A 12,184-nucleotide genomic window follows, 5' to 3' on the forward strand; every position below is an offset into this window, starting at 1 on the left:
TGGTGTCCAGTTTGTTGTAGGTTTCCTCAAGCTCCAACAGTCTGGCTTTGTCCATTTTAGCTACCCCGCCTGGTTCCTCAAGTGAGGATTGCAGGGTTATCATTATGGCCTATTGCCTCTCCACCCTTTGCAGACCTTGCTTAACTCCTCATTCAAGACCCGGTGGAGAGCTGTGTGTTCCTCTGTTTGCTGGGCTAGCCACTCCATTTTTTCCCAAGAGGTTTTGCAGAAGCTCTCAGGGGGGGTCTCTGACCTTGCTTTAACTGCGGAGGCAGGCAGGGACGAAGCCTTGGATTTCTTCCCGGGGGTCCTGTCTGCCAAAAATATGAGGTTATGGGAGAGCGGATGTCCCTCTAGCCTAGCCAAAGGAGGCTACAAACTAATGCACAAAATAGCCCTAGGCCTAGAGGATTTATAGAATGCCCCAAAAGGAAGACATTTTTTTTTTAAAACAAACCCCCTCGAGGCTATGAAAAGGGGCAAGGATCATGGTTGATGAGTAAAATATGTGATATGGTGGACTTGTAGGGTTGTTTACTATAGTAGGGGTTAGAGAGGTCTGTTCAGCGCTCCTCACCTCAGCCATGACATCACCAAATGTTCACACACAATATTTTAAATAGAGAAACATTCCTATAAGGGAAGTGGTTTAGCGGTCACGTGTTACGTTGTGAACCTGGAGATCTACAGATTGAGCTTCTGGGCAGGCAAACCAGTGGGAATTACGCAAGTGCTGCTAATCAACAACTGGAAAACCAGTAACCGTTGAGAATCGGTTACTGGTCAGGACCCTGTAACCGATTCCAGAAGAATGATAGCCATTTTAACGAGGGAAATAAGTATTTCACCCCTCTGCAAAAACATGACTTAGTACTTGGTGGCAAAACCCTTGTTGGCAATCACAGACGTCAGACGTTTCTTGTAGTTGGCCACCAGGTTTGCACACATCTCAGGAGGAATTTTGTCCCACTCCTCTTTGCAGATCTTCTCCAAGTCATTAAGGTTTCGAGGCTGACGTTTGGCAACTCGAACCTTCAGCTCCCTCCACAGATTTTCTATGGGATTAAGGTATGGAGACTGGCTAGGCCACTCCAGAACCTTCATGTGCTTCTTCTTGAGCCACTCCTTTGTTGCCTTGGCCGTGTGTTTTGGGTCATTGTCATGCTGGAATACCCATCCACGATCCAATTTCAATGCCCTGGTTGAGGGAAGGAGGTTTTCACCCAAGATTTGACAGTACATAGCCCTGTCCATTGTCCCTTTGATGCGGTGAAGTTATCCTGTCCTCTTAGCAGAAAAACACCCCCAAACCATAATGTTTACACCTCCATGTTTGACGGTGGGGATGGTGTTCTTGGAGTCATAGGCAGCATTCCTCCTCCTCCAAACACGGCAAGTTGAGTTGATGCCAAAGAGCTCCATTTTGGTCTCATCTGACCACAACACTTTCACCCAGTTGTCTTCCGAATCATTCATATGTTCATTGGCAAACTTCAGACGGGCATGTATATGTGCTTTCTTGAGCAGGGGGACCTTGCGGGCACTGCAGGATTTCAGTCCTTCACGGCGTAATGTGTTACTAATTGTTTTCTTGGTGACTATGGTCCCAGCTGCCTTGAGATCATTGTCAAGATCCTCCCGTTTAGTTCTAGGCTGATTCCTTACTGTTCTCATGATCATTGCAACTCCACGAGGTGAGATCTTGCATGGAGCCCCTGGCCGAGGGAGATTGACAGTTCTTTTGTGTTTCTTCGATTTGCGAATAATCGCACCAACTGTTGTCACCTTCTCACCAAGCTGCTTGGCAATGGTCTTGTAGCCCATTACAGCCTTGTGTAGGTCTACAATCTTGTCCCTGACATCCTTGGAGAGCTGTTTGGTCTTGGCCATGGTGGAGTGTTTGGAATCTGATTCATTGATAGCTTCTGTGGACAGGTGTCTTTTATACAGGTAACAAGCTGAGATTAGGAGCACTCCCCTGAAGAGTGTGCTCCTAATCTCAGCTCGTTACCTGTATAAAAGACACCTGGGAGCCAGAAATCTTTCTGATTGAGAGGGGGTCAAAGACTTATTTCCCCCATTAAAATGCAAATCAATTTATAACATTTTTGACATGCGTTTTTTTTATTTTGTTGTTGTTATTCTGTCTCTCACTGTTCAAATAAACCTACCATTAAAATTATAGACTAATCATTTCTTTGTCAGTGGGCAAACGTACAAAATCAGCAGGGGATCAAATACTTTTTTCCCTCACTGTATATCAGGAGGCACTCTGTTTATTTTTAGCCTTCGCAGGCACAGGGAATACTACAATAAGGTCAGGACAGCAACAGGCTGCCTGACCCACAGCGCTGAAGACGAGGGTAAGACGATGTTGTCGATGATGACGAAGACTTGACAAGGCTTGACTTCACGGGACTTGACAGGCTCTTGGGGTCCGCACAAACAACGGTCACGAGTCCTCGCCGGGGCCCCCTTTTATCCCCTCAGCGCAGCCTCGCTCCCCCTTGGCTATGCTCCCCTACTAAAACCTCCTAGAAGGTTCCCGGGCTTCTCCCGTACCCACTCCATCACCTTCTCCCCACATCCCTTTCTCCCACCTACCCCCTTACCTACTGGCTGACAGGGTTGCCATGACAGCCGAGCCCCTTTATGCCAGCGGCCAGCGCCGTAGTAACCCATTCCATATCACTACATTACCCCCCCCCCCGTGAAAAAAAGCAGCCGTCCCAGCTGACCTCCACACCACACGTAGCAGGATAATACAACAAACAACCCAACACCAACCAACAACAACAAAAAAACTTACGCAAAAGCACCCCAATAACCCAATCCCCAGACTATATACAACACCCGACGACCGCTGGCATGCCTCAGCCTAGAAACCCAGGAAGGACCCAGTTCAGGCGGTGAATACGGCCCGGCTCATGTCTGTGACCACTTGCCAGATGGTTGTGGAACAATTAGGGCGACGGGGCCGTCATTTAAATCGCACAGATTTTGAATGGGTCCTCATCGCCGGATCCCCAGGCGGAACAATGCGGGTTCTCCAGGGACACTCTGGATTACTTGAAGATGGCCTAATGGGCACGGCCCCTCCCAGGAAGAAGATGAAGGGACAGTAGAGGAACCGAGAGGTGGTCGTTCCATCCTCCCTGGGTCTCCTGTGGACGGCACCATCGGTAGTTCTGTGGGTATCAGGCGCTGGACCCCTGTAGGCTGAAAAACAGTGTCTCGCTGAGGCGCAATGTTTGTGACCGTACGATCTGCGACCTACCTCGATTCGCGCGCACTATGGCCTCCTGACCTCCACCACCTCAACCGGGCCGTGCCATGGCTTATGTAATTTGGGGAACGTACTTAGGGGCACCTGGGAGCAATGCAGCCATGCCTTGTCCCCAGGTTTCCATGGATGTACTGATTCTTGAAGCCCCACCCATTTGCGGCCTGCCATTTCTCTGAATTTCCCCGCGATAAATATCTTAAGGGTAAGGTGCATGGGTGTAGGCATTGCAACCTTCTTACTGGCCGGTTCCATGTCTAATTGAACCTCCATGGGGGGGGGGGGGGGGGCGGGTCGCATTCCCTCTCATACATGAGGAGAAATGGAGAGAACCCGGTGGAGGCTTGAGGGGCTATCCAATACGCAGCGAGAACACCCGGAACGTGCAAGTCCCAATTGGACTGCGCTTCGTTGACCTGTTGGCACAACATGAATGTGAAAGTTCTGTGCAAGCGCTCTACCATCCCGTCCGTCTGGGGATGATAGGGTGACGTGCGGATATTTTTAGTATCGAGGGAGTCACACACCTCTTTTAATAATTTAGAAGAGAAATTCCGACCCTGGTCGGTAAGGAGATGCTGCGGGGCTCCTTAGTCCAAAACATCTCTGTGTAGGAAGGTGTCCGTAATGGACACGGCTGACTGATCTGGCAAGGGCCATGCCACTGGCCACCGGGACAGGTACTCCACCCCGACGAGCAAAAATGTGTTACCCCTCGGAGTGGTGGGAAATGGTCCGAGGAGTTCGAGGGCAACGAACTCATTAACCCGGGATACCTTGATGGACTGCAACGGTGGCCGGGTGTGCCTCAACGGGGGCTTGCTACGAGCACACTCAACACATTCCATCAGCATGTTATGGGCATCTTCTGACATTCCGGGCCAAAAAAAGTCTCGCTTCAAGGTCAAAGTTTTATGCACCCCGAGGTGTATCAATCGCACATGGACAGCCTGTGTAATCCTACCTCGCAGAGCAGTCGGTATGACGATTCGGTAACGCTGCATCTCCGCGTCCCACCTCATTAGCCCATCGCAGAGGACCATGAGGGCCATACCCGCAGGTCCTTTTCTACCATCTGTCGCTCCTATGCAACGCCGCAACTTTAAGAGGGAGGCATCCTCCATTTGGAGGTGTCCCCATTCAGCGTGCGCGAGGCCAATCGTGTTGTCGCAAACAATGGTTGTTGCAGGTGGTGACATGTCAACCGATGCTGTGATGGTGCATGGTAGTCCTGCTTCCAACTGTTTACAGCGGCCTGCACCCATCAAGCATGCACATTGGCTCTTTGGTGGCATTCTCGACAATGCATCCACATTACAGTGGCGTGTCCCCTTCCTGTAGGTGACAGTAAATAGATTATATTGTAAGAGTTCTAGCCATCGTGAGAGCTGGCCGGACGGTTGGTCAATGCGCAGCAACATATTGAAGAGCCGCGTGGTCTGAACAAAATGCCTCCCATAAAGGTACGAACGGTATTTGCTGTACAAAATTTACAATTGCCAATAATTCGCGGCGCGTCAGGCAATAACACTGCTCTGTGGAGGACAACACACGACTACCATAAGTGACCACCCTCTCTACACCGTCCACTACCTGCGACAACACTGCGCCGATTCCGGTATCACTTGGGTCCGTGTCAAGTATAAATGATAGTGAAAAATTGGGGTACCCAAGGGGAGATGCATTGACAAGGCCGTCACACAGTGCAATGAAAGCAGATTCCTCCTCCTCCCCCCACCGAAATCTTTGACCTTTCATGATGAACGCATGGAGCAGTTTTGCAATCGTAGCAAACCTGGGCACAAAGCGACAGTAATATGACGCGAACCCGACAAAACTACGAATTTCACCCACCGACGTGGGTGTTGGCCACGTGTGCACGTACGCAGTTTTGTTGGGGTCCGTGGCTATCCTGTACTCGCTAACAATGTGACCCAAGGAGCAAACCGACTTTTGCAAGAGGTGGCACTTCTGTGGTTTAAACTTCAGATTGGCTGCCCGTACCCTGACAAACACTGACCGTAACATCTGCAGGTCCTCCCGGAATGTGCGTCCAAAGACGATCACATCCTGTCCCATTGGAGGCCAGCTAAAACCAGCTCCATGAGTCACTGGAACGTGGCAGGGGCCGAGTGAAGTCCCATGGGAAGACAATTAAATTGAAATATACCCTGTGGTGTTCTGAACGCGGTCTTTGGTTTGGAACTCTCATCCAAGGGCAACTGCCAGTACCCCGACAACAAAACAAAGGTGGAGAAGAACCGTGCACCTGACAGGGCATCCAATGAATCATCCATCCATGGGAGCGGGTAAGCATCCACCATGGAGACCTTGTTTAACTTGTGTAAATCAACGCAAAATCTTAAACTCCCATCATGCTTTTTAACAAGCACGATCGGAGCTCCCCACGGACTGCTGGAAGGGGAGATGGTGTCGGCGGCAAACATCTCGTCATGCCTAGGGAACATGCTCCTTCGCCATGGGGCTAAGCCTATATGAATTTTGGCGAATGGGAGCAGCATTACCCGTGTCAATGTGGTGTGGCATAAGGGACATGCGTCCAATGTCATATCTGCCCTGACTGAAAATGTCCGAGAATTCCCAGAGCAATGCACGCAACCCGCTTCGCTGCTCACCGGGTAAATAAGGAATTTCTGAGCACAGCACATCCATCCATGACTCATCCAGCTCGCCTCCCCACTCCACCTTGGCCATGACCCGCATGGTCACACTACTGGTCTCCTCACAAAACACGGCCGTCGCATGGTCGAAAACCAAACTTGCCTGACTAACCGCGGCGCCCAGGCCAACATTCAACACTTGCAGAAAGGGTTCTTGGTCCCCTTTAACTATCGTTTCGGCCCCCACTAATGTGAGACTACGAACTGCTCTATTGGAAGGTGTTAAATGAATTCCTCCTGCGGTGTCAGCACAATCAAGCTGCTTCCAAAGCTGCAAGGGCACCAGCATTTGTGCCCCAGGGGGTATCATGACAATTTCCTTAACGAGAGCCTGCACCGTGGTGTTGGCCATACGCAACCAAGTTGGAGATGATAAAACAGCCATTCTATGCCCCGATAGCAACTCGATGCACCCCTGATCCACCAAAATCTTAAGGGGCATCTTACCCAGAAAATCGGTCCCCAATAAACAGGGCACAGCCAATGACTTTGAGACCAACATTGGGCCCGTCAGTCCAATGTCCTTGATATGTATTGTAGCCGATATCTGGCTCCAGCCAAATTGGGCGGGCTGGAGCACCGCCGCTTCTCACGTCTGGCCAGCGACGACGGTGGAGCTGTCTGCTCAGGTCCCCAGACCTGCCGCCTCTTCCGCTCACCCCTCCATGTGCAGCTGAATGACCAGTGCTGCTACTGCCACCAACAAGTTGTTGAGGCACGCCTTGCGTGCGCTACGTCCTCCTCTGGTCAGCGGCAGCGCAGCACCTGCGACCCCCGCACTCTGCTCCGCCGGGATCGCCTCTTCGGGACCATTTTCCGGGGTGCCGGATTCCGGGGCCGTCTGGGGAATCACCTCCCCATCGTCCTCTTCGTCCAAGGACATAACAGTAGGAGCTCTACCCCTAGTAGATCTCGACATCGTACCCCAACAGCTGTCGATTCCCTAATTTTAAGAAAAAAATAAATAAAATCTTTTATTAATAACACTTTTGGCACCAATGTAGTGACAGACTAGACTAGAGAGACACTATATCAGGATGCACGCTATTTATAGCCTTCGCAGGTACAGGGAATACTACAATAAGGTCAGGAGAACAACAAGCTGCCTGACCCACAACGCTGAAGACAACGGTAAGACGATGTTGTCAATGATGACGAAGACTTGACAAGACTTAACTTGACGGACTCCAGGGAACCACTTTACCAATGGCCACGAGTCCTCCCCGGGGTCCCCCTTTATCCCCCCAGCACAGCCTCGCTCCCCCTTGGCTATGCCCCCTTCTAGAACATCCTAGAAGGTTCCCAGGCTTCTCCCGTACCCCCTCTGTCACCTTCTCCCCACATCCCTTCCTCTCACCTACCCCCTCACCTGCTGCCCGACAGAGTTGCAATGGCAGCCGAGCCCCTTTTTGCCAGCAGCCAGCACTACACGCCATAGTTAAACATTCCATATCACTACATTCGTAACGAATGCACTGATCTCACCTACGAATGTACAAACTGCACATCAGCCAAAGTTACTGTGTGGTACATTCACCTTTGTTTCACACTTAATAGTTAAAGGTACAGCCCTACAATTGCTTCCTTGCTTGCTCATACCACTGCTGGTGGAAGTACCTACAATAAAGCGAACTCTAGAGGGTATTTTGTATACTCTTTTACACTGACCAGACATCAACATAGCATGGGTCAGGTACGAATTTATTTTGCAAAGAGTGGCTTAATTAAATGTATGTTCATTATCTGGGCACAATATTTAGTAAAAATCACCTCTTAACACTCGAAACTATATATGTATATATCCCAGTATGGAATATACTGCTTACATATTTGAGGTGGTGTCAACGCTTTAAATGTTTTAATGTATTGATTTATCTTTTAATGTATTGATTTGTTATATTTTAATATATCTGTCCATTTGCATGCATATCGAATTGTGCCACAGCGGTCTTGTTATAAGATATAAACTTATATTCAGAACTGTCAGCAAATACTTGGTCACTTTGTTTCAGAGCATAGCTGGAAAATGGCATCACGTAACTACTCAAAATTCTAAAGTTCCTTCAGGAGGCCTATTATCCTGTTAAACATCCCAGCAGTAGCACGTTCGCTGATTGTTGCTTAGGTTCCCAGTTTGAATCCTGCAGAGCATCCTAATTATTACTGCAGGTGTATTATTGTGTAAGGTAAAGATCACGTGATGTCGTTTGAAAAGTGTCGGACATAGTGTGCTGGTGTCATGGGTAAAATGAGCAATTTTTTTTTTTTTAAACCCAGAAATTACTCAAATCGGGGTGTCACATAAAAACCATCTATATTGCGAAAACCTTGTAGGATCTTCTGGAAAAAAGTCTTTAGACTCAGACAGGCTTTACTGAGTAAACAAGTGGATGAATTATATTTTTCTGTGCTGGCAGGTTTCTGCCAAAAGGCTCGTGCTGTGTTGTGTTTGTTTTTGCACTAATGTATTATTTGTTATTAATATAATACACTTTGCATTTGCACCACTATACTTTTTTATTGTTCAAAAGTGTGCTGTAGTATATGCCGGGTATTGAAAATGGAATGAAAATAATATTCAAATTATATTGGGAAAAATGCGTAATTATGTACATAAATTATGCTAATTCGAGAGATAATCATTAATTTATGCGAATGTATGTGGTTATGCTAATGTTCACAGTTATGATAATTAGGCTAAACCTCATTGTCGAGGGTAGTATTATCAATCGGGATCGTACAATTAATTATATGAAGTTATGCAGGTGCTGTAAGTACGCCAGATTAAACTCGGCTTCGTTGTCTAGGTTCGTATTATCGATCGGTATAATACAATTATTCTCGCCTTAACATTTACGGATTATGTATTAGTGTGTCATGTCAGGTCTCCAAATTCAAATCTCACCGCAGGCATTTAGTATATTGATATGTAAACTCTGACTTTAACATAGCTATTTCCGTGACCAGTTACATGCTAATTCCTCACATTAACATCATGCTAATCTCCCAGTTACATGCTAATTTCTGACTTTAACACCCTGCTAATCCAACACTTTAACACAGCTATTTCAATGCTAAATTCTTCTGTTGATATGTAAACTCCCTTGTCAAGGCGCTCTGCTCCTCCCACCCAGCTGAAAATACGCTGCGAAGCTTAGTAGTGTTCATTGAAGCGCTGTCGTCCCGACAGTTCTGTTCCTTCACATGAAGAAGGCTACTTGTGTTGTGGCCAAAACGTCGTGAGAATTTTATTTTATTATGCTTTATTTTTATAATTTTATTTCCATTCTACGTGACTTTACTGAAATAACCAAAACGATTAACTTCTGTGTTAAGCAATTTTAATTTCTAACAAAACCTTAACACTCTAATATGCGAATTATTATGCTTGGAATTGTCAACACAGTACTCCAGGAGAAGTTCCTCTCATTGATCTATACATTTAACCCTCAATGGTCATGTTGTTAATTGGGTAACAGATCAATTGATTATTTCCTCAGAGTAACACGAGCATATATGGCAAATAGGAATAAAAACCCCTTAAAAATGCATGCCACGATATTCACGAAAGGCAATAAAGAGACATGTCCTGAAGGCAAGGGTAGGTATAAATTAATTCGTTTGTAAGATTATGCAATTAAAAAGAAAAAACGAACGACTAAACTATTTCTAAATGTCCGTATCCACGTAACTCAATGGGCAGCAATGTTCTTCACGATAAGTTGATATTTAATGCACTACCTTGGAATGGCAACCCATCTTGAAACACAACGATACTTATTGGAACAATCTTATTTGTCCCGATATGCGTGTTGTGTGTCTTCTTTGCCACTTGTTCAATTATTTGCGTAAAGCAGACGCCGGGCGATGCGTCATGAGGGTGTGGGTGTGGGGGAGGGTCATACAAACGGCTTCGTTGCTTTTTCTTGCTCGGGGCGTCGGCTTAGCTGCCCGTCCGCTGGCAGATACAGGCTCTTTCCACTGCTGTAGGAGCTGCGCCGCACGCGCTCTCTCCTTGAAGATGCTCGATCACGCTCGCCGCTGGTCCGCTGACACTCTTGTTCACGGGCGGCTGGTCAGGCTCTTTCCCCTGCTGGATGAGCCGAGTCGGCACAACGCTTGTCCGCTGGCAGCTGGCACCCTTGCTTGGTGGAGCTGGTTGGGCTGGTTGGGCACTCTCTCCTGCTGCGTGCTCTCCCGCGGTGGACGATTGCTTTCTTCGCTCATCAGTCTTTCTCTCGGGCTGCAGCTGCTGCTGGGAGCTGGCACTCGATGTAGAATAAAACTCTTTTAACGATACTTCGTCTTTCAGCTCTGAACTCACATTCGGTGACACATCGCTACTTTGCAAGCCTCGCCATCCTCGGTTGATTGCGGGGCCCACCCCGGAGCCTGCCGCTTTCTGCCCTCTTCTGTCGCTCGCCGAGCTGTCCCTTGTCGAGCTGAATTGACGAGCTGAATTGTCGAGCTGAATTGTGTGTGTCGCGTTGCTGTTTATATACGAAAAATCTCCCCTCTGCGCGTCTCTTGCGAGAGAGAAAAAACACAGATGCTTACTCCGTCATGCTCTCCCCCCGCGGCCGTGCCTGATTGTGCCCCTCCCCTCTTGGTGACCCCGGGCGGCTGCGGTACATCAATTTGATGTTTGTTTGTTTGCCCTCCCAACCTTTGGCAATCTGGAGATTTTCAGATAGTCGCTAACCTCCCTTTGCCCCGAGTGTATTGTTTAATGGCCTTTTACGACCTCCAGCTGCTTGGTGCTTGTGGGAGGTAGCGGGTCTGAGGGTGTTTTATTTCTTTTATTTATTATTATTTTTTAAAAATTGGCAGAATTATTTTTAATATATTTTTTTGGAAAAAGGCCTATATATACAACAGTGCCCCATGTTTTAATACACCTACTTGTGTTTCTTCAGTAAGTAAATTGTGAAGTAATTTATGTATTTTTTGTGCCACATAGGTTTTAACAGAAATGGATAATGTTGAGTCAATTTGCAGCACATCGAAATCCGGAGCGAAGCCCAATCAGAAATCCACAGGTGTGTGGACATTTATTTGTAAAATTAACTTCTGCACATGTTCATTAACTGTACATGTGGCATATCCAGCAATGTTCTCAAGGTGAAGTGTCAACATAAATACGTTGATTTGAAGCTTTCGTGACTGCAGGAATCCATACTCTTTGGTTCTTTCGGTAAAGTCACGTAGGTATACAATAAAATAAATCACGACGTTTCGGGGGCAACACAAGCATCCATCATCAGATGGGAAAGCATGGTCTGCTACTGAGGCTGACTGCCTCAGCAGCAGACCATGCTGCCTCAGCAGCAGACCATGCAATCCCACATGATGATGGACGCTTGTGTTGTGCCTGAAACGTCGTGATTTATTTTATTGCATACCTACGTGACTTTACCGAAAGAACCAAAGAGTACATAAATACGTTGTTTAAATTCCTAAATTTGGTTGCTAGAATTGTTCAAGATAGCAATGTTAGCTGAAGAAATAATAATTGTCACATCAAACACTTGTTAAAAATTTCATTTGTTTGGCTGTCAGATGGTGGAGGGTATTAACGACACATTTTGCCAAATCTTTACATGGAGTAAGCCAGATCTCGATTTATTCATAATCTCGTTGTCAAAAGCAGAAAACGTGCGACCACTCGGCCAGGCATTCATCCAGCATTCTGTGTGTTGGCACCCATGTTGTTTGCCGTGTTTTTGTTGTGTCCCAGTGAAGGCAAAGGGTGCTATGGTGGTGTCATTTCCCATTGTGCCGCTGAAGATCGGAGAGCATCAGATATCTATTCGCTCCCGTGTGTACGGCCACACGTTTGGCGACGGTGTCCAGAAAACTTTGCGTGTGGTGGTAATTCACACGACACATTTTTCTCCTCAACGACTTTATCAGTGAACATTTCTCTAACTGGGTGTGGATCACACTCCTTCAATCTGCTGAAAAGCACAACACTCGTTAGAGCTATTAGACATGACAGTAAAACACAACTAATTTACCATTTATATTATATTATACAACAATTGCTGGCTGGATGAAGGGAGGGATGGACGGTTATGACCAAAGGATGTGTGCATTGCTAGTTTAAGTGAAACAGGAAGAGAATTGCCAACGCTTTTTAACAGTGACAACACCAGACTTGCAATCCAGCAGTCGCCGGTGCGGTTCAATTTCCCGGCGTGGCAGTTGAACAACGGTGCAA

General features: G+C 47.2%; 1 protein-coding gene across 1 annotated transcript in view; it reads left to right on the forward strand.

The window, feature by feature from the left end:
- The window catches only part of LOC116942275 (complement C3-like), a 329,249-nt gene that overhangs the window by 146,567 nt on the left and 170,498 nt on the right, over positions 1-12,184 (forward strand). The window contains exons 21-22 of the mRNA XM_076066949.1: positions 10,925-11,003; positions 11,702-11,835. Coding sequence (XP_075923064.1) covers positions 10,925-11,003; positions 11,702-11,835 — 213 coding nt within the window. The remainder of the gene's footprint in view (positions 1-10,924; positions 11,004-11,701; positions 11,836-12,184) is intronic.

This window comes from Petromyzon marinus, chromosome 14 (assembly GCF_048934315.1).
Source record: "Petromyzon marinus isolate PM22_M1 ecotype Great Lakes invasive population chromosome 14, UKy_Petmar_22M1.pri1.0, whole genome shotgun sequence".
In the NCBI taxonomy this organism is placed as follows: domain Eukaryota; kingdom Metazoa; phylum Chordata; class Hyperoartia; order Petromyzontiformes; family Petromyzontidae; genus Petromyzon; species Petromyzon marinus.